This window comes from Arachis hypogaea, chromosome 9 (assembly GCF_003086295.3).
Source record: "Arachis hypogaea cultivar Tifrunner chromosome 9, arahy.Tifrunner.gnm2.J5K5, whole genome shotgun sequence".
Lineage (NCBI taxonomy): Eukaryota > Viridiplantae > Streptophyta > Magnoliopsida > Fabales > Fabaceae > Arachis > Arachis hypogaea.
In genome coordinates, this window is record NC_092044.1 from 1,095,851 (window position 1) to 1,117,614 (window position 21,764).

Sequence of the window (21,764 nt, forward strand, 5' to 3'; positions counted from 1 at the left end):
TACGTATTATTCATTTTTTTTATTGTACGATATTTTAAAAGCGGAAGTAATGGACTAATAGGTACTATTATTTACTACTCGTATTTGGAATAATAATAAATTAATAATGCCACTTGTATATATTATGTTATATTTTTTATAAGAAAATAATTATAGAAATGCATGGATTATTCTCACCTTTTTTTGGTACAAATTATTCTCCACTTAGTTGGTCAGAATGGTTTGGTACTTGTTGCTTCTACTACTCAATTGCTTGTGACTTTGCACTATATATTAGTAATTGATCAGAAAATTGTACCATGCATCATGAATATTTAATCTAATTGCACTCACTAAAAACCACATTATTACTTATATCAAGATGAAAAAGTAAGACTACTTCGAGCGCTGTTTAAAAGTTCAGATGAGATTTTACCGGTACTTGAACAAATATCTAGGGTTTTTTTAACTCCTTTTTGGTGCTAATATATATTACTACTCCCCTTGTTCAAAATAAATTACCAAAATAATAACTCGAGTCTACACATACATAAAATAATAAAAAATGTTAAAAGATTATCATAATTTATTATTTATTATTATTTTTAATCATCAACTCAATTTTTTTAATTTAATAATCTAATAATATGCTTTAACCTATATTTTTAAACATTGATAATTAATTAACAATAAAAAATAATAAATTCTGATAATCTGTTATGGGTTCTCTAAAATGAATTTCGTCCACACATGACATTTCTTCTTTTCGTAACAGAAACATGCCAAACGTCAATTCTGTTTCTATCTTTTTGGTAAAGAATTTAACATAAGTAAAAAAAGTTATATACACATTCTCACCAAAATTGTGAATTGCAAGTGCCAAATATGACCGCATAAATTAAAGAACATATTCTAACAAAGTCACTCTTCTCTGAGTAGATGACTTATCACACTTGACATCGGTATCTATGCCTATAAGAAGCTCAGAAAGATCCATAAATTATCGGATTTAAGGGGTTAACTTGCAATGTCTGAACTAATGAGAAAATCAATGGTTTCAACTTTCATGTGACATGGGTAGTTATGCATATAATTTTGCTTATTAAATATGAAACCACTAATTTTCTCATCAATGGTTCAGATGTATTTTACTTGTATTTTAGAATATCAGGATTGTGAATTATTAGATACATGTGAGTAAAGGTCATGAAAATATCAGATTTTGACCCCTGAATGGACGGCAACCACTCCCCCTACTAGATTCTCATACTCTACTTTCTGGAACCCTGCATCAGCAATCATTGATGCAAATTTCTCCTGCAAATTCAACATAGAATAGGATAATTAGGATAATCCCCATAAGCAAAATTTCTAGACATGAATATATCAGATTATCAGAGCAATTTCTGCACAATGCTTAGTATGATAATACATAAACATGCAAGCATAAGCAAATATTCAAAAATTGAAGATAAAGCTCCATGGTAGAAAAACAGATGATAATGCTGAGTTAAATAACTGGGAACGCAGCTTGCTAAAATTAAATCATATGTAACAAAGAAATGTGGAATATCATCCCATTGGTCTACAACCCATCTTCCTACTCAAAACCTGGTTCCCATCTTTTCCGAACACAAAATACAGGCTAACTGTATACTAAATCCAGCCATATTGAGAAGAATTAAGAGATCCATTAGCAAGTGCAAGTGATAAATAAATAAGAACATCAACAGCTACCAATATATGAAAGAATGAAAACCTGTGTAGGGAAACGCCGGATACTCTCAACTAAGTACTGATAAGATTCACGGTCACCAGCAACCATCTCTCCCATAGATGGAATAACGGAGAAAGAATATAAATCATACCTGCAAGAAGATGAATAGCAGAACATTGAAGATTTAATTTGCAAGGAAGGCATGCAAGGATTGTAAGTTTTCAGCTGGCTCATTATTTTCGTTTCTTTTCTTCCATCTTTCTTGGAAGACATCTCACCCACTCTGTAAATATACGTTATCTAGTTTCCTTCTACTTTCAAATACACTAGTTTCTTACCTAAAATTTGAAGTCTATAAGCAAGAGGAAATTATACAGTTCTATGTAAATATGGAATATGTATTCCATAGAGTGTACGCGATGATTACATTCATTACTGAATAATTTTGTTCAACTTTATTTCTCAAATTTAGCATGCATTATATCAAATATCTACTCTATCACCTTTTTCGGAAGGAAACAACCAGTATGCAGCATTCTTGCAAAACAGAGCAAATGATACTTACAATTCTTTAAATACAGGAATTCCCACATGGCTAAGTTCAAGGCAAAGGAACCTGCCTCCACGCTTCAGTACCCTGTCAAAAATGATAAACCCAGAAAGTGATAAACCATACATTTCCATCAGTAGCCATCAGCTGCTATGGCACACAAGTTACAACATCTTTAAAAAATGCAAGCCTACCTATGAGCTTCACTGAGAACTTTCTCTATGTGTGTGACATTCCGTATCCCAAATGCTATAGTGTAACCATCCATTGAATCATTTTGGAATCCCAAGCTTTCAGCATTTCCCTCCACCCATACAAGGGAACCGTCTTCAGCAAAACCTATTATTGTTAGCAGAAATTCACTTCACATAAATACAAGTATGCAGAACCAAAGTCCTTTATAAAAGTCAGAAATAACTAATGACATTGTAAGGCACTCTCATTTACCTTTCTGCAAGGCCCGCTGTTTGCCAACATTTAACATGTTAGGGTTAATATCACACACATATATCTTAGTTTCTGCCTCTAATATATCTTCAAAATCACGTTGAATTCCTCTTTGCTTAACTCTGTTTATCCTTTCTAAGATTCTGAAAGCAACATCCCCTGTAAAATCAAGAAATCTTATCCTTGATATAAAAGATAATGAAGCATGGCAAAGATGATATGCAGCAGTAACAACACTTTATTCCTCTAAAATCCATACCAACAAGGATATTGCTTAGAGAAGCAAGCTTTATTTTAAATAAAAATATGCATTGCATAATTATGTTCGTCATGGAAACTTTAAACAAACAATTGAACATGAAGCACACACAGCTTACTTTTGAACAAAGTTAAAATGCCATGTATTACCGTAATGAGTCTTTTGCAACGTTAAAATTGTTCAAATAATGTATACTTTTATGACTACTATCAGCCAGCTAACAAACAATTTCTTCCTGTACACTTCGTAATTGGACATTCAACAAGAACACGAGTAAAATGCCCATTATGAATAAAAATTTAAGAGTATGCTGCAAACTAAAAACTGCTTTAGCTAAAAAAGAAATAGAAAGAGAGATCAGCAAACTCGGAGCAGGTAGACTTCACTGTGACAAGTGCCTCATGAACTAAAACGTCTCTCCTTTAAATAAATGGACAAGTCTATAATATCTTCCAGGTAGACAAGTATCTCACATGGGTTATCCCCTTCATGTCATATAAATTATAACAGATCCGGATTTACTTCATATTCATATGCTCAGAACAGAAACATTGTAGAAAGTAGAGCTATGAACCTGTGCCACCAGCCACATCAAGATGCTTCATTCCAGGAAAAGGATTGAGCTTTGAAACCAGTCTGAGATGTGAGTAGAAAACACAGGATTTTATTCAATGTCAGATGCTAATAGCAATGGGATTCAGAATCTAAACTTTAGGAAACAATAATACAACCGAAAGGCAGCAATGAGAACATAACCTGTCCTTCCACAACCGGTGCAACCCTGCACTCATGAGATCATTCATGAGGTCATAGTTAGAAGCAACGTTTGAGAAGACATTCCCAACCATTGCAGCCTTTTCTTCTTCTTTCACTTCCTTGAATCCTGAAAGTGAAACGTGACAAAGTATTAATTACAAATCAGTGTCATGAAAAAAGAAAAGGAAAAAGTCCAACTTTATTATTATAAAAGAATAAAAGACACTATTCTTTGCAGAGAACAGGAAGTGAAAACCAACCAAAACTGGTGGCATGCGAATGGAGGTGGGATGTGGAAGACAAGAGAGGAAAGAACTTATTGCCCAACTTTCGAGTCACTGTTCGCAGAGCCATGGCTGCTCACTGCAAAAAGGAAATGAAACCAACAAAAAAAGATGGAATGGAAATAGAATCAATAACGGATGCAAGGCTATGATAGATTCAAAACTAGGATGCTTGTGGTGATTTTTGTTTTGGAATGGTAGGCTAAGAAGGTGATTGACTCATGTGATGAACAACAACTACATCACTTGTTCAAATCAATTATCCACATTAGCACTCAATCTTTGAAGGATCTTCTAAAGTGAATATCCTTGTAAAGTGAGGGTGCAACAAGTTAAACCTTTGGATCATTTGGTGGAATCCATGCAAAATGGAAGTTATTCACCTAATTGTAGTACTTAGTCAATAACTTCCATTTTGGAAGAAAAATTTGTCCACCAAACCCCTCCAAATTCCCATTGTATTTAGTAAATATACTTAAGAACAATACATAAATAAATAATTCAAATAGATCCTCTTTATTTTATCTTTTCAATTCATGATTTTATTAGCATGTTCTTCCTATTTTGTTCATAGAGCCTTCCAATATGCTTGATATCTTCCATTTCCTACCCCTCACCACCACACTAACCCAATTGCACAATCAAACAGCAAACTACAGCAATATAACACGATTAGATGCAATGTGATGAGAGTAATTTGTAAAGCCTGTTATGTTAGTTACTACTAATGCACAATCACCGTAATATGCATACATTATTGTACTCATTCTTGTTACAAATGAACTCAATAATATGTCTTGATACAATATCCATACAGAACTTTTATCAAACACCTGGAGTTCATCATTTAAAACCCTGCGAAACAACATCATCTGAACACTGAATTCATAGCTCAAAAGCACAGAAGAAAGTTTCAGCATTATCTTCTTTAACAAACAAAAATCCATAATTTAATAAATCAATCAAATAATCATCATAGTCGGACATCAGACCCATCCAAAGAAGTTTACATAAGAAAAGAGAAAGAAAAAATCACACCCAACGAAGTACCACCGTCGAACTCGCCGCACAGTCGCCGAAGCTCCTCCACTGGCTGACCCCACCGCTTGGTTGTTGTCGCAGCGTTTCTCCAGAAGGTAAGCAGAAAAGTGTATGTGAGTTTTTTTTTTTTTTTTCGCCTATTTGCTTCAGTTATGCGTTTGGGGAGGTAAAAGAAATTCTGAGAGATTTTACACTATGGATACTTAAAATCAAATCCAAAAAAAAAAAAAGTTATGGATTCTTCAGACATAAGAGATCCCAAAAATATAAAATCAGAAAATGAAAAAAAAATAACTTCACCTAAAAGAAAGAAAATGGAAAAAAAAGTTTATGGATTTAAATTGAATTATCAAGTACATTCCCAAAAATAAAAGTTTACACCTATATTCAATTTTATATTATCATTTTAGAAAAAAAATCAATTACCCGATATATATATATAATCCAACTTTATCTTGTCATATTTAATAAATATATATATATATATATATATATATATATATATATATATATATATATATATATATATTATCCAACTTTATCTTGTCATATTAATAAATATAAATTTAAATCGAATGCACATGGTTTTAAGAGTCTTATAAATACAGGAGTTGATTAAGGAAGTGATTAGAAGTAGGGCTCTTAAAAGTGTATTAACTTTTGGGGTAAACCAAGCAAATTGTACAAAACTATATTAATTCTTAATCACCTATAATTACTTTATTTTCTCAATTGTTCTCTTTGTTTAATTTAATAGAGTTACTAGTAAAGAAAATTTTATAATGCAAACTTTTTTAAATTGAGAGAGTAGATAGTGTTTTCCTCCCCCCCCCCCCCCTTCTCCTATTTTGAATATATTCATGAAAAGATATAGAAGAAAAAAACTACTATATAGAAGTGATATTATAAAAATAAAGGTGGTAATATCTATCTAAGTAAATTGTCATTTTGGTTAAAATTAGCTTTTTGCAAAATAAGCCCCAAAAGAAAAAATATCACTTTGGTTATCAAAGTGATTTCAATTTCGAAAAATACACTTATTTTTTATAAATAATAAACAAGTCATGTATTTGTGAGGAGTGTGTTTGGATTAGTATTAATGTTTGAAACAAGAAGAAACAGAAATACATTGTTATTTGTTAAGAATTTTTTAAAATAATAATAAAATTAATAATTGCTATATATTATTGCATTGCTGATCTTGACTCAAGTGCAAATGTGCAATGGAAAAGGATACCGTTTGCAAACTGATACAATTAAACGAGTTATACGGCAATCTCTTTAACTTTAAGCAAATGGAATCGAGTTGTTACCTGCTCTTTGAACAAAAAATTCGTCATTTTTTAATAATAAATCTCTTGGTATAAAAGCATATGAAAATCCCTTTGCTAATATTCAAAGTTACTACGGATCGTGAAATCAGATTACAAGAATGAAGAATCACAACGTGCAATCTATCTTTGAAATTGATACTAATGATATTTCCAAAAACATTGGCATCTTCCAAAGCCGGAAAATTAATTGAAAATCGTTGTCGGCAAAATCTAGTTCTTGTGACAAATTCCGAATTCTCATAATCGAAGAAGCTACCTAAAGGTGGAAAGAAGCTATTGATTGGTACAAAATAAAAGGCAAAAAAGCGACTGAAAGCTCCGACAAAAAATAGGATTTAAAAGTAAAGGAAGCCTCTACCACCAGAGTGGCTCCCACTCATTCAAAAGAGCTTGAAAAGAAGGCCGCCATGGGTGGCAAAAAATGGAGCAAAGACGAGTGATTCCACGGCCATAAGCTTAATAAGGATATTGAGTGAAGGCCCAGAAGTGTCCTTCAAAGGGTCACCAATGGTGTCACCAATAACAGCTGCCTTGTGTGGATCGGATCCCTTTGGTCCCAAGGTCCTAGCATGCTCAGATGCACCGGCCTGAAATAAGAAATTGCCAGCAAATTTCATCATCCAATGAACAAACACAATGATATAGAAAAAAAATATTCTCAAAAATGTTCCAGTTTAAAAATCTTTACCTCAATGTACTTTTTAGCATTATCCCATGCACCACCAGTGTTTGATGCTGATATTGCAATCTGAAAAAACAATTCAAAAGAACAAAGATTCAGAAAACTTGACAGGAATGTTGGAACACAATACCTCCAACTGAACTTCACATAATGCAGTCTTAGTAACTGATATTACCTGCACACCAGAAACAAGAGCACCTGCAAGAACGCCGGAGAGAGTTTCCACACCAAAGAAGGTACCGACAATGAGTGGTGTAAGCATGACGAGGGCACCTGGAGGAATCATCTCCTTGATGGATGCATCAGTGGAAATCTTGACGCATGTGGCATAATCAGGCTTGGCGTGACCCTCCATGAGTCCTGGAATGGTGTTGAACTGCCTGCGAACTTCCTCAACCATCTTCAAAGCTGCACTTCCTACACTCTTCATGGTCATGGCAGAGAACCAGTAGGGGAGCATGGCGCCAACTAAGAGTCCAATAAAGACCTTGGGAGTCAAGACATCAACAGTTGAAATTCCTGCTCTGCTGACAAAGGCACCGAATAGGGCCAAAGATACCAGAGCAGCAGATCCAATGGCGAATCCCTAGTGATGGAAGAATAGAACACATAACTCAGGTGTAACTTTGGGCTCATAATCATGATGAAAATGACCAGAGGATAAGAAGTAATCAATAACACTAGAATAATTTTTAAGCCGTTCTTAATTAAGATAACGGCTATAGATACTCATCTATATTTTAGCATAGATGTAACGCCATAGTCATTTGAACAAAAATATAGGCTGAATGTATGCAACCAATCTAAAAGCTTCCAATTACCTTGCCAATGGCAGCAGTTGTGTTGCCGGCAGCATCAAGTGCATCAGTTCTCTCGCGGATACGATGGCTCATTCCAGCCATTTCAGCAATGCCTCCAGCATTGTCACTGATAGGTCCATAGGCATCAATAGCCAATCCAGTAGCTATGGTACTAAGCATTCCAAGGGCAGCCACAGCAATTCCATACATTGCAGCAAAACTGAAACTTACAAAGATACTTATGGCAATGGCAAAAATAGGAATAATGACAGACTTGTATCCTAGAGCAAGGCCAAAGATGACATTGGTTGCAGCTCCAGTCCGGCAGGAATCAGCAACATCTTGTACAGGGCTGAAAGTCAATCACAAAAAGGAAGTTAAGGGCATTACACATCTATAAACGAAATATAATAGTAAGGCACGTGAGAAACTCAGCATTCAGCTACCTGTAAGCATTGCTTGTATAATATTCCGTGACAAACCCTATAATAAGTCCAGCCCAGAGTCCTACAGCCACACATAGGAATAACTGCCTGAAAATGTCAACCATGTAAAACAACTCTATTAAAAACGTTATCAACAATCCAAGATAACAAAAATAAATGGAATATGAGAATATAATCAAGAAACAGAGACACAAGGTTTTAATGGAATAATCTAAACCAATACTATGTATATACAGAACCAGGCGAAGAAATTCAGCAAACAATTTTTTTCCCATAAAAAAACGTTAAAACAAACTTAACGTACCAGCTCTTAACTTCTTTCTGAGCTCCAAAGTTGAAAATAGTGAAGGACGATGGGAGAGCAAGCCAACTAATAATTGCAATTCCAACAGTCATGAGTGCTGTAGAGATGATAAGCTGCTTTTTCAATGCTGGTTCAATTTCCTTGACGGCTTTGATCTCAAAGAAATCAGTTGCAAAGAGAGTAGTAATCAAACAGATGAGAATGCCCACAGAGCTGACAAGAAGGGGATACAACATGGCAGTGAAGTCGTGGTCGATTCCAAATGAGGAAATGGAAGCAACAACAAGGGCAGCACAAGATGATTCGGCATAGGAGCCAAAAAGATCAGAGCCCATCCCAGCAATATCTCCAACATTGTCACCAACATTGTCAGCAATCACCTGATAAGATCATGAAAATGGATCAATTGTTTCAGCAAATACAGGGAGGACTAATGAGATAACTACATTATTCTTCAATCAATTCTTCCTGTGAATAACATGGGAAAAGGAAGTAGAAAGGGGGGAAATGTGACTTACAGCAGGGTTTCTTGGATCATCCTCAGGGATATTTCTTTCAACTTTTCCTACAAGGTCAGCACCAACATCAGCAGCCTTGGTATAGATACCACCACCAACTCTCCCAAACAGAGCCATGGAAGATCCACCCAAGCCATAACCAGTTATAGCCTCAAAAAGACCTTCCCAATCATCACCATAATATATCTTGAAGACATTAATGGCAATGTAGAGCACCAAAAGACCATTTGCTGCAAGAAGAAAACCCATCACTGCACCAGACCTGAATGCAGTGATAAAAGCCTTCCCAACTCCCTTTCTTGCTTCCAAGGTTGTCCTGGCATTGGCATAGGTTGCAATTTTCATCCCAAGGTAACCAGAGAGGACCGAAGTCAAAGCACCGAGCAAGAATGATACAGTACTGAACAATGCAGTTGCAAGGGCTGGCTTGCAAATCTTGGTCTTGTCATATGTGCAAGCTTGGCTCTTGGTGCTGAAGCTTTCCACAGAACCCAGGAAAAGGAAGATCAAAACCGCAAAAGCAACCATGAAGATTCCCACATACTGATATTCAGTGAAAAGAAAGGATGTGGCACCTGCAAACAAATTCAGAGCTTGTAAGTACAAAGACCAAAATGCCCATCCAAGTCCCAACACTAAGCAAATCAGCAATGTGCCATATTAGTCTATCACATGCCATGCGGTGATTAGGTATCAGCATTCTAGATTAAGGAACTACCACAGTCAGGTTGATTATTTTAAAAGTAAAATACTTTCTTCATCAAAATCATAATATTTATACAGGAAGCAGGATATATACCGATTTAGGATGCTTCCATCATTCTTGGAATCAGAACAATTTGTAATATGATAAAACCCCACAGTAAAATATCAACAGTACTAGATGGATTATTAATTAATTATTAATTTATTACAAAATAATAATAACAACAACTAAAAATAACAAACGCACTAACACTAGATAATAATATGCCGGGTGTACTAATAATAGCAGATTAATAATGAGAAAAACAACGACCTCATATTAACCCATAAAGTGATTAAACACGAAGATATTTTGACAACAGCTATATTTCAGGCTTTCAGATAAACAGATAAAGCTAGATCTTTGTGTATCCACTATTCACGATAATATCTAGTAGTAGCATTCAATTCCAATAATACGGGAACCTAATCTACACAGTCGTTAAGACTGCAAAAACAGCACAGAAAAATGAACACTTTAAATCCAAACAAGCACTAACAAGCTTATCCTTTCGAAAGAATTACTAACACAACTACTCAACCGAACAAATAAGAAAAACAAAAAACAAAACACACAACGTTAGATTCAGCTCCAAAAACGACACGTCAGAAAAATAAACCGACGACACAACGAGATCTCAAGTAAGAAAAGCTCAGATCTCACCTTCGGAGATGGCGCTTTGAATGTCGGCACACTTGACCACGACGCTATGGTCGTTGATTCCTTCCTCCTCTTCGATCAGGTAATCTCCATAACCGTTCTTCCCGTTGTTGTTGTTGTTGCTGTTACCACTCGAAGACGACGTTGCGTGCGGTGTGAGCTTCACCTTTGAAACGAGGAACCACTGCACCAGTGAGAACACGATCCCGACGACGGCGCATACCGGAATCACTATCTCCGTCGCGAGCTCCGACAGAATAGCCCCTCCCATTCTCGCCGGAAAAAACCTAACTCCGCCGGTTACCTCACCGGAAAAATGTAAAGCGGCGTTCGCCGGAACACAGAGAGAAATGGAGTGTAAGTCACGGAGAGAGTGTGAGCTCGAGTGCGGCGAGGCTTGCGGTTTTATAGCGGGGGAGAGAATGATGGCGTACGTGAAAGTTACGAACGTTATGTTGTACCCTGTTTTGTGACCGTTGGATTTGGTGTCATTAGATTTGAAGTGATTTGAACGGTGGATGAGTGAGGAAATGGAATGAAATTAAGGCGGGAGAGGGGGAAATCATTTTGGAGAATGGAGAGTGTGTTACACACGGATATATGGTAGCTTTTTATATTATTTATTATTTTATTTATTATGGTATGCGGACATATGGTAGATTTACTTGGTGAGGTTTTATGGTGTAACTCTCGTTAGCTAGGTGATAATATTCATACAAAAATTTTATTTATATATTAAAATTAGTTATTAAAATTTATTAATAAAAAAATATATATTAACTATTTATTAATATATTTTTGTAAGCGAATATTTGATTTAACGTATTTAACTATTTATGGTTTTTTTTTTGTTATAATAATCATTTACTAGCATTATTTGCTGTTGACCAATAAAAAAGGATAAATTTTATTTACAAAATATAAAATCAAATATTTAAACTTCTTGAAAGTACAAACATATCTTTAAAAAATTTAAAGAAACTTTAGTAAGCTAAATCTAAGTTGTTTGGATTTTTGCTTGGCATTTATAATTTACCCCAAAAAAATATTATTATATTCTAAGTGACACAAAAATAATTGCTTGCAACGTAAACCCTATTAATTGAAAATATTTCAAGTTATACATGCCTAATTGCTTTTATGTATGATGGTTCTAGTTTTGTATATTAAAACTCCGTTAAAAAAATTAGTCTCATAATGTTGTCTTATTAACTCAAATTTAACCATCTCTTATAGAGAATACATATAATTTCCAAAAAAAAAAACAAATACGAAAATAAAAAACTATTGAAATTGCTTTCAGCTTAATGCTTAATTACTCTTATTAATTAAAAATTAAAAAATAATTTTTTTATAAACAAAAGTTTGAGAGTCAGTAATTTTTAATTTATAGTAATCCATACTTTTGGCTAGCAACTCAATATATTTAGTTTATTAGTCTAATTTTATATTTTTAGCTAACACTTTTAAATATTAATAGTTAATTATTGGATAAAAATAATAAATTTTATTAATCTGGTAGTATTTTTTTATTTTCTTTTTTTTTTGTATGCAACTTAGGATGCATTTTATTTTGAAAACATTATAAAATAAGACATTAAAAATATGACACAAAAAATAAAAACACAGAAATTAGTATTTTTATATTTTATTTAATAATAAACTGAATATAAGATAAAACAAATAAAAGAAATCTAATTTATCTTTTTTTCACACAAAATTTAGAATTAAGAATATATTTATAAAAAATTTGATAGTAATAATAAAAAAATAAAAAAAGTGTGTCTCCATTCAATATAGAAGTGATAATAATATAATATGATAGGATTTAAACATAACTCTAATCTTATTTGTGAATTTATTTTTTACTAAAATTCAGTCTTATTCTATACTTATGTTTATAACATGTCAATTCTAATATTATCCGTCCTTAATTTGGAGATATTTGACCCTATCTACGATTTTGCAAATCATAAGAAAAAATGTAATATCCAATAATTTGAGAAGATCTTAGAATTATAATTTAGTATTTATATATTATTAAATAAATTTAATTTTTTTATAAAAAATAAAAATATTAAATTTTTAATTAAAGATATTAATTTAGTAGTTAAATATTTTTTATATAAATACAAAATTTTTTATTTGATATTCATCTTAAATTAAATCAAATTAAGTAGCTACGAATAAAAGAGTAATTTAATATATTATTTTTATATTCTTCGTGTGATAAAGAGGACACCATCGTATCCTTATAAATAAACGCGGCAATCAAATTGGATCATCACCTTAAAGCTTTGGTATAATTAGTTTTCTTATTTTGTTGAATCCTTAGTTTTCTTATTGCTTACTCAAATAATTTAAACTAAGCAAGAATAAATATTAAGAAAGGGGCTATTATGCTTTATTTCGCTTAAGAAAAAAGTTAACAAGAATAACAACATATAAGAGTTATGACTAAAAAATTTAAGAGAAATTATACTGTTTATATTTTTATAAATTTAATTTTTATTTTTAACTGTTAAACTATAATAGCTTATCATTAAAAAAATATATTATACCAATTTTTTGTAAAAAAAAATATAAATATCATAAGACTCTATATATATGATGATTGTTGGCATAGAGGAATATTCCGTATGCGTTAGGTAATTGGTGGGACCTGGGGGATTTTTCAGCATTGGATGGACGTAGGGTGTCGGTGATGAGTGTGATGGGAAAAATGAAGGGTGTGTGATTAGTGGCTCCGGTGGTCTTGGCTGCAGAGGATTGTGATTGGTGAGCTGAGAATATCGTGGGAGCTGAGCTTTCAGATTCAGCAAGAAACGGCCTTAGGGACGCTGACGTAAGCTGTTTTGAATGGCGTGCAAAGCATCCTATCCGATAACACATCCCTTTTCTCTTTTCTCTGTTATTTTTATTTTATTATATTTTGGATAATCCAACAAAAAAATATTGTCTAATTAAAAAATCACTAGTTTTTGTAGTATATGTTTTTTTTTCTTACCAAAAACAAAAAAACTCGAATTCGCGATCTTTTAGGTGAGTACAAAGAGATTATGTCAATTGAGTTATAATTTATTGATAGTTTTTTTTAAATATGTTAATAATAAAAAATTTTAAAATATGATGATAATAATAATAATAACTAAAACATAAAATTTCGTATAAGTATTAGATGAGTTTTATATTTTACAAATTGGTGTATTTATTTCAAAAATGTTAAAATATCTGAATAGCTATTTTCATTTCTTAAAAATGTTTAATCATTTATAAAATCCTCCCAAAAAAATCACTTTCGTAGAATTATCAAATTTTAAAAATAAAATATCTTATTTTTATGATTATATTTGCAAAAAAAATAAAAATTCAATATCTAAAATTTTATTAAGAACAGCTGTATATCTAAAAATATTTTGAGAATATTTTTATTATTAATTTACACCTTATTTTGAAATAGAGTAGTTATATTTCACTTAATCTTTTTTTTAATTTAATCATCCTTTTTCAGATTTGTTTATTCTATCTAATTTTTTTTATTTGTTCTCATGCTGTTAACTGATACCAAATATTTATAATCTAATATAGGAATATAAGTCAAATATACAGTATTATGTTTAGAGGATTATTTTTTATTAAGATTAATATATGTTAGCGGTACTTTAGTTTGAATGGATAAAGTCAGAAAGGCTTGGAGTACAGTTGGTGTTACTGTATTTAATCAACAATTAATTAATTAATTACCTTTTCTTTATGATTTCACTCATTGCAAACCTCTCAAAGTCTAACTATGTTTGCATTTTCAAAAATTAATACTATTCCAATAATAAATTATAAGTACAGTTAAGTTTTTCTAATTGATTATGTTAAATTCAATAAAAACATTAGGTATGGTAATTGATCGAGGAGAAATTTAAATATTATGTTTTCCTCTTAATATATGACGGAGAAAACATTATTCTGTAAGATAAATTACTAATATTTAAATGGAAACTGTACTGTTTATTTATATAACATTTAACTCTAAGAGTTAACTTAGCAAAATAACATAATTCTAAAATAATAAACTCATGTTTCCAATCAAAATACCAAACTTATTCTTATAAGCGAGAAAATAATAATTAATTTTATTTATATATTTTGCTATATATATATTATTGAAACTGTACTAACTACTACAACTAAGATTGATTATAGCTAATCAGCCAACTAATCTAGCTAACACACTAACATTACAAAAAAATATATTTAAAATACAATAAAATATTAGTCTAAAAGTTAAAAATTTTTCTATCTATACAGATTGTTATTGCAAATCAAGACTAAGAGTTTGTTTGGATAGTTTTATAAGTATTTTTTTTAACTTATAAAAATATATAGTATCAATGTTTAATATAATTTTTAAAATTAAATTATAGTTTTTTAGGAAGTCATTTAAGTATTTATAGAAAAATAAAAAAATAATTTATTTCATAATAAATATTTTTTAATCAAATTTCTTTTAAAATAAATACTTTTAAAATAAAAAATTAAATATAAAATAATTTATTTATAAACTATTTTAATATAAATATTTATTATTTAACTTTTTTTTAAAAATTAATTAAGTTATTTATCTAAACTAAACTCAAATTTTATATAGTGTTTTTTTTTCTTTTTTTTTGGTGTTTAATTGGAATATCATAAATATGAATTAAAGAGACAACCTGGAATTTTGGATTTGAACTACCAAATGCCTAATGGGGACCACATACCAAGCAGCAACTGAAAACTAAGGCTTATTTTTAAAGACAATACTATGATAATATGATTTTTATAGAGGAAAAATAAAGAGGGCTTTATAATTTATTTAAAAAATAATAATAAAAATAAAATAACACATTCTTTTAAATAAGTATCTAATTATCTATTAAAGAGAATTTCTATTATTTTGTATCATTTTTTATTTTTACATAGCGTCCACCTAATACTTAATAAACAATAATTAACACTTACTATTATAATGCACCTTCAATCATTTAAAAAATTTTAATTTTTTTATCTTAATGAATGCACAACAAATACATTAGAAACTAAATTTTACATTTAACAAAAAAAACTTTTTTAATTCATAATGTTAACTTGTACTCTTAGGGTATATATTAGCTAACCTCATATAAATAATATCTCAAAATTATTAGCATTAATTATATATCTTAATTAATAATTTAAAACTCTCCTATTTTTTCTCCAGATATATTAAATTGTACAAAGAAGAATGTTATAAATAAAAATATTTAGTAAACTAAGCACTAATGATAATGGAAACGTGAAAGTGATATATATTCAAACATACATAAACATATTAGCAACCAATGTACAAACCAAACCCTTCACAAAGGGAAAGATACCCTTCCCATATTTTACTTCCATTTTTTTTATTTTTATTTTTTATTTATTCTATGTCCTTCTAGGTGGAGAGTATATCGAGTGGGACATAGTTGGTACCTTGTTAATATCAGGATGATGATAATAATATCTAACTCTACACAATTGTGAATGATTGTCAATAACTGTTCTGAAATTATATACACATCATTTGTATTGTATTATTTTTTTAGGATAATATATTTTCTCTTTCAAAAAAAAAAAAATTACATATGATGAAAGGGGAAAAGAATCTCATAAAGACAATTGATGATCGGAATATCAATCATTTTTGGTTTACTTTAATTTGTGTTCATGGTTTCATGGTTTCATTTGATGGAGGAAATTAAACTTGTATGCTTTTGATGTGATTTAGACAGATATTTATTTTGATTATTTCATTTTGGTATTTTAATTCTCCCCCTTTTTTTATTCTTTTTTGTGATGTGGTAAAAAAAAAGTTGTTTTTAAGTGAAGTCACTCCATAGTACATAACATCCAATCATTCCTAGGAAGTTGGCAAATCAATGTAGATCTTATCATCTTACCCTTCAAATTATTTTTTTTCCTTTTTTTAAACAAAATTAGAAAAACTATATTATTTATTTATTGATTTCATCTAAATTATTTTGATAAAAACTCATATGCACTTGATTTTATGGGCTTGTTTAGATGAATTTGTAAAAAAAATCTTTTATCGAGTTATTTTTGTTTTAAATCTTATAAAAAAATAAAAATAATTTTATATTTGGATATCTCATGCAAAAATATTTTTTTATTTATCAATTATGTTTGGGTATAATAATATAAAAGTATTTTTCTGTTTATTTATTACATAAAAAATATCTTTTAAAAAAATATATAAATTACAGCTTCTCAAAAAATATATTTTTTAGTGCTTTTATTTTTAATTACTATTAGAAATTTGCCAAACATACTAAAAAATAAAAAATATCTTTTTTAATGAAAAAATATCAAGATAATGACATCTAAACAAGCACTATATGAAATTATTAATTGAGAATCGTTAAATAATTTGATATGTTTGATTAAATTATTATCTAATAATTTTTAATTATTAATTTCATATCAAAATAACTATATGTGTATATTCACCAAATTATCTTTGTTAAACAACTATTAAATTTAACGAAATTTATATGAATAATTATGTGCAAAATATCTTTATTGTTAGTATTTATGATGAAATTGTATATTAAGAGGTGTTTGGATATTGTTGTAAGTGTATGATGAAAAATGTCTATTTATAAATAAAGGATGTAATCAATTTATAAAGTGTTTGACTAGTTAAGTTACAAAGTCATTGGCAAAAAGATTCTAAATATTTTAAAGAAAATCCGAATAACACAATTGGTTACAAACTTACAATAAAAATTGGATCTCTAGTCACGCACCATTTAATTTAAAAGAATTTTCCCGCTGGTTTTAACTTCGTAGAAAAGAAAAAGGGATAATGAAAATAGAAAAAGAAAAACAAAGGTAAAGCCAAGAATAAAAAAAAAAAGGAAATTGATAGAGAAGATTCTCATATATATCCTCCTCCTTAAAATGAAAAGTTAAGTAGAATTTGTTTATTTATATATAATTTAATTTCAATAATTATCCAAAACAAATAAAGAAATTCAGGCTAAATTTTATCATATCAACATTTTAGTTTTCTTAACAGAATAAACTAAAAATAAGAATAAAATAAATAATTTTTATTTTATTGCACGGAAACCAAAAATTTTTATTAGGATAAAAAATAAATATTTTTATAAGGATGAAAAGTTAAATTTTATCAAATTCCACCAACATTATTTTCATTCTTTTAATATTTAATGAGTTAATAAAAACCTTTCATAAAGCAATTCCAAAAGTGACTCTCTCATTGGCCATTGCCATTGGAGTCAACTTTTGTCAGCAAAGCCTAATGACTTCAACTAATATGGAAAATAGGTTTCATTTATGCATTTTTTTTTATTGGTCCAGAATGAAGAATATTAGAACATCTTTAAAATGTGTTATTTTTGTCTATTAATTAATTATTAATATTTAAAAATATAAAATAAAATATATTATTAAATTATTAAATTAAATTAAAAAAATTAAAAATAATAATTTTATAATTAAATAATAAATTTTGATAGTTTTTTTTTTGTTTTCTACGATATCATCCAACTCAACAGGTCAAAGACTAATCGTCGCGAACTAGAGCTCCATCTGGCTAATGAGTTACTACATACACAAAGCGGAATTTAAATTTCCCATACTTACTTAAGCAGATGACTGAGTTGACCATTCGACCAACCCAAATTGATTATAAATTTTGATAGCTATCTATTATAAAAGAATTATGCTTTAAACATGGTGGATTATTAACTAATTTACAGCTCACTATCCTGTCGGCTAATCTGAAGCACCTTTCTCAATCCTTAATTTCTCTTTATAGAATGGGGACATGAGTAAGGGTGGCAACGGGGCGGGTAGGGGCGGGTTTTTGCTCTCCCCGTCCCGTCCCGTTCTGCCGTGCAATAATTCGCATAAAACCCGTTTCGTTTCTATCCGTGAGTAGTTAAAACTTGAATCCTAATCCGCTCCTGTGGGTACCCGCCCACCCCTACCCGCCCTTATAATTATTAAAATTTAATTAAATTTTATATTTTATATAACCATCATCACATATATAACATAAATTAAAGTAAAAATTTAAATATAATATAGTATTATTAATTATTTTACTAATTATTTTACATATATTACATATATTATATATTAAAATTATATGTATTATATATACTAGCGGCTCACCAGGCACTATCGTGCCTGTTGAGCCGCTTTTCTATTGAGTTTTAAAAATTAATTTTATATTTTTGTTTTAAAATTATAAATTTAATAATAATTAAAAATAAATTATAAAAAATAAAATATCTTAAATTATTTAACATGTAAAATATTAAAAAATAAATTTAAATTAAAAAATAAGATTAAAAAAATATTAATTTGCTATTATGTGTAATAAAATTAAAATAAAAATTTATTGATATTATTTAAAGATTAGTTATTTATAAATATTATTAAATTTATTTATTTTTTCAATCCTATTTAATTAGAAGCAAATTTAAAAATTTATATCCAAAATATTTTTTATCTCCATCCATAATTCTAATAGATAAAAAAATATATTTTTTCAATTTAATATTAAAATAATAGTACTTTTATCTGACATTTAAGTAAAAATTATCTTTTATAAATAACTAATATGTATTTTGGTTTATATATACTCTTTTTGAATCAGAAAAATGTTATTATCATTATTTTTTGAATTATATTTTGGTTTATAGTAATTTTAATTTTAATAAAATATGATATAAATAAAGTCACATCAACATTAAAATAGAAAATACTAATCTAATAAATTTGAAGAATGAATGATATATTAACAAAAAAATAAAATTAATTTCTTAAAAATAATAGAAAAGCTGCTGAAAGTGCCTGTTGAGCCGCTTTTTTATTTTTTTTGTTTTTAAAATTATAAATTTGATATCAATAAATAAAAATTAATTATAAAAAAATTAAATATTTTAAATTATTTAAGATATGTAAAAAATATAAAATAATTTAATTTAAATTAAAAAATTTAAAAAGTTATATTATTATTATGTATACTAAAATTAAGATAAAGATTTACTAACATGGTTTACAAATTAGTTATTTATATATTAAATTTATTTATTTTCTCAATCTTATTTAATTTGAAGTAAATTTAAAATTTTATATTCAAAATACTCGTTATCTTTATGTATAATTCGAATAGATAAAAAAATATTTTTTAATCTTATATTAAACATCTTTAATTATTTTTAATTTTGTTATTATTTTAAAATTATTAATTTTTATTTTGATTATATCATCTCATATACACTATCATTTTTTCTTATCATTCTTTTTACATGGATAGCTATTATCGTCTCACCGTCACTATTATGTTGTCTTATTTTATTTTTTTCCGCAATCAATGACTATAATACCATTATGGCAGCTCTCATTTTTTTCATCACTTTGTATGTGAAAGACAGATTAAAAATATATAAGAATGAATACAGTTTGGTAAGTAAACTGAAAAGAAAGGAAAATGAAGGTGAAAGTTATGCGTGAAATTAATATCAACAATAAAATGTTATAAAATTTGCAATTGTAGTAAATGAAAGCGAGGAAAAGATGGAAGCGATACAATCACGATATTCAGGGAATGAGAATGATGGCAACAGTAATAATATAGAAGAGTGCACCTAATGGCAAGAGGAGAAGTACTAAAAATTAATAATGAGATCAAACTTGGTATAAAGTACTCATATAAAGAATATCCCCAAAATAAAATGATAAGATCTATAAAAAATTATTTATCACCCCTAATTATTTTTTTCCTCCTTTCATACATGGCGTCGAAAATCAACATTTGGCATAGTCATTATCTAGTTCAGAAAATTACAAAAATTCATCCAAATAATTGTTACATACAGAAAAACACATTCAGACTTGGAAAGAGAAGTAAGAAAAATTGAAAACGGATAAAATTAATTAAATGGATAAATTATTGGAATAAAGAATTGAAGAAGAGGTTACGGTTCCTACAACTATTAGTGAAACAGAATGAAAATAAGATAGAATAACATGTGCTGTTAACGGTGAAAGTTCTTTTATTTAAAGTAAAAGACGTATGTACGGGAGAATCTCTATCATTAAGGGCAACATTAGAAAGCACATTATATATTGTTATAGATTTCTGTTACTTGTGCCTGTTCCATTGTCATACGCTTCCATCCCTGTATGTTTCAAAAGTAAAATATAATTATTAAAAACTAATTGAATTCATAACAAAGAAAATTAGTTATCGTGTTACCTGTATCAAATTGATAATGGGTGGTAGCTCTGGTCATTTGTTTAATTGTAGTCAATTGGGCTACTCAGTTAATCGAGTACCTCTACCTGCGTTTGGCATTGGAGTTGGAATTGGAGTCAGTTGATATGGCAACTTGTTTTCCTTGTCGAATCATCTACGGATAAGTTGCACGTCTTCTAGCTAGGTGTTGCTGTCTTTGTTCTTCGATCATGTTGTCTTCTTCGCCTAGCATATTCTGTTCAAGTGGGTCGACGTTGATTGTTGATTTTGTGAAGTTTTCAGTTCTATTTGTCAAAAAGATAGCAAAATGTAGAGAATCAAAAAGGTTTGCGAGACCAAAATTGAAAGTGAAGAAGTATTTAATTCTGTTGGGGTTTCGGTTTTTAAATTGAGTACGTAGTGGGAGCAGTTTTTTATTGGAAGTAAATCAGTTTTAAAATATGTCGTGGGTTGAAAATGAATCAATTTAATACTCTGTCGTGAGATAAATTCTTTTATAAAAAAATAAAAAATTGAGGACGTGGTAACAGTTTGTTATATTAAATTTAATGTGTAACAAAAATAAAAAAGAAATAGGGATAAAATAGGGAGAAGGAATTGGATACTAAACTTTTCTATCCCATTATATATTGGTATAGATAAAAAAAGTTATTACGACAAAAATAAAAAAAATAGTAAATAAAAAATAATAGAAAAAATAGTTATTATAATAGAAATTAAAGTTGTCAATCATGCGATGGGACTATTTCAATTCGAAAAGAATAAAAGAAAATTCAAATCTAAATTTATTTGATACTAAATAAAATAAAATTACATAAAATATTATTATTTACCGTATAAATTAAATAAAAAATTACTAATATTTTTAAATAAATATTTTATACAACAACTGTCAAGTAGAACTCACTGAATAAAAAAAATTGAACATCAAAC

The 21,764-nt window shown here is 29.1% G+C and overlaps 2 protein-coding genes across 4 annotated transcripts; both read right to left on the bottom strand.

Annotated features, from left to right (window-relative positions):
* Positions 1 to 806: 806 nt before the first annotated feature.
* On the bottom strand, positions 807 to 5,396 carry LOC112709777 (2-methoxy-6-polyprenyl-1,4-benzoquinol methylase, mitochondrial). Of its 3 annotated transcripts, none has more exons than XM_025761740.3 (9): positions 5,031 to 5,396; positions 3,969 to 4,071; positions 3,709 to 3,835; positions 3,527 to 3,588; positions 2,694 to 2,852; positions 2,441 to 2,573; positions 2,262 to 2,333; positions 1,739 to 1,847; positions 807 to 1,296 (listed from the first exon to the last, which is right to left on the bottom strand). In XM_025761740.3, exons 2-9 carry the CDS (start codon positions 4,060 to 4,062, stop codon positions 1,195 to 1,197), a joined length of 858 nt encoding a protein of 285 aa, XP_025617525.1. In that variant the 5' UTR covers positions 4,063 to 4,071; positions 5,031 to 5,396; the 3' UTR covers positions 807 to 1,194. The 3 variants fall into 3 exon arrangements, with proteins under 3 accessions (XP_025617525.1, XP_025617521.1, XP_072058327.1); XM_025761736.3 differs by having other exon boundaries at positions 2,441 to 2,585; XM_072202226.1 differs by having other exon boundaries at positions 2,441 to 2,585; positions 4,746 to 5,161.
* A 1,092-nt stretch (positions 5,397 to 6,488) lies between these two features.
* LOC112709778 (pyrophosphate-energized vacuolar membrane proton pump) lies at positions 6,489 to 11,116 on the bottom strand. Its single transcript, XM_025761741.3, has 8 exons — positions 10,526 to 11,116; positions 9,118 to 9,692; positions 8,600 to 8,979; positions 8,296 to 8,382; positions 7,871 to 8,201; positions 7,225 to 7,635; positions 7,056 to 7,115; positions 6,489 to 6,954 (listed from the first exon to the last, which is right to left on the bottom strand). Exons 1-8 carry the CDS (start codon positions 10,791 to 10,793, stop codon positions 6,748 to 6,750), a joined length of 2,319 nt encoding a protein of 772 aa, XP_025617526.1. The 5' UTR covers positions 10,794 to 11,116; the 3' UTR covers positions 6,489 to 6,747.
* Between the last annotated feature and the right edge of the window lie 10,648 nt (positions 11,117 to 21,764).

Excerpts from the sequence above, each read along its gene's own strand:
- LOC112709778 (XM_025761741.3), bottom strand. The coding sequence starts at position 10,793 with ATGGGAGGGGCTATTCTGTCGGAGCTCGCGACGGAGATAGTGATTCCG. Across the intron at positions 7,636-7,870 it reads CAACTGCTGCCATTGGCAAG|GGATTCGCCATTGGATCTGC; the intron begins GTAATTGGAAGC and ends TTCCATCACTAG. Across the intron at positions 7,116-7,224 it reads CTCTTGTTTCTGGTGTGCAG|ATTGCAATATCAGCATCAAA; the intron begins GTAATATCAGTT and ends TTGTTTTTTCAG.
- LOC112709777 (XM_025761736.3), bottom strand. The coding sequence starts at position 4,062 with ATGGCTCTGCGAACAGTGACTCGAAAGTTGGGCAATAAGTTCTTTCCT. Across the intron at positions 3,836-3,968 it reads TTCGCATGCCACCAGTTTTG|GATTCAAGGAAGTGAAAGAA; the intron begins GTTGGTTTTCAC and ends TTTCACTTTCAG. Across the intron at positions 1,297-1,738 it reads TCCGGCGTTTCCCTACACAG|GAGAAATTTGCATCAATGAT; the intron begins GTTTTCATTCTT and ends TTGAATTTGCAG.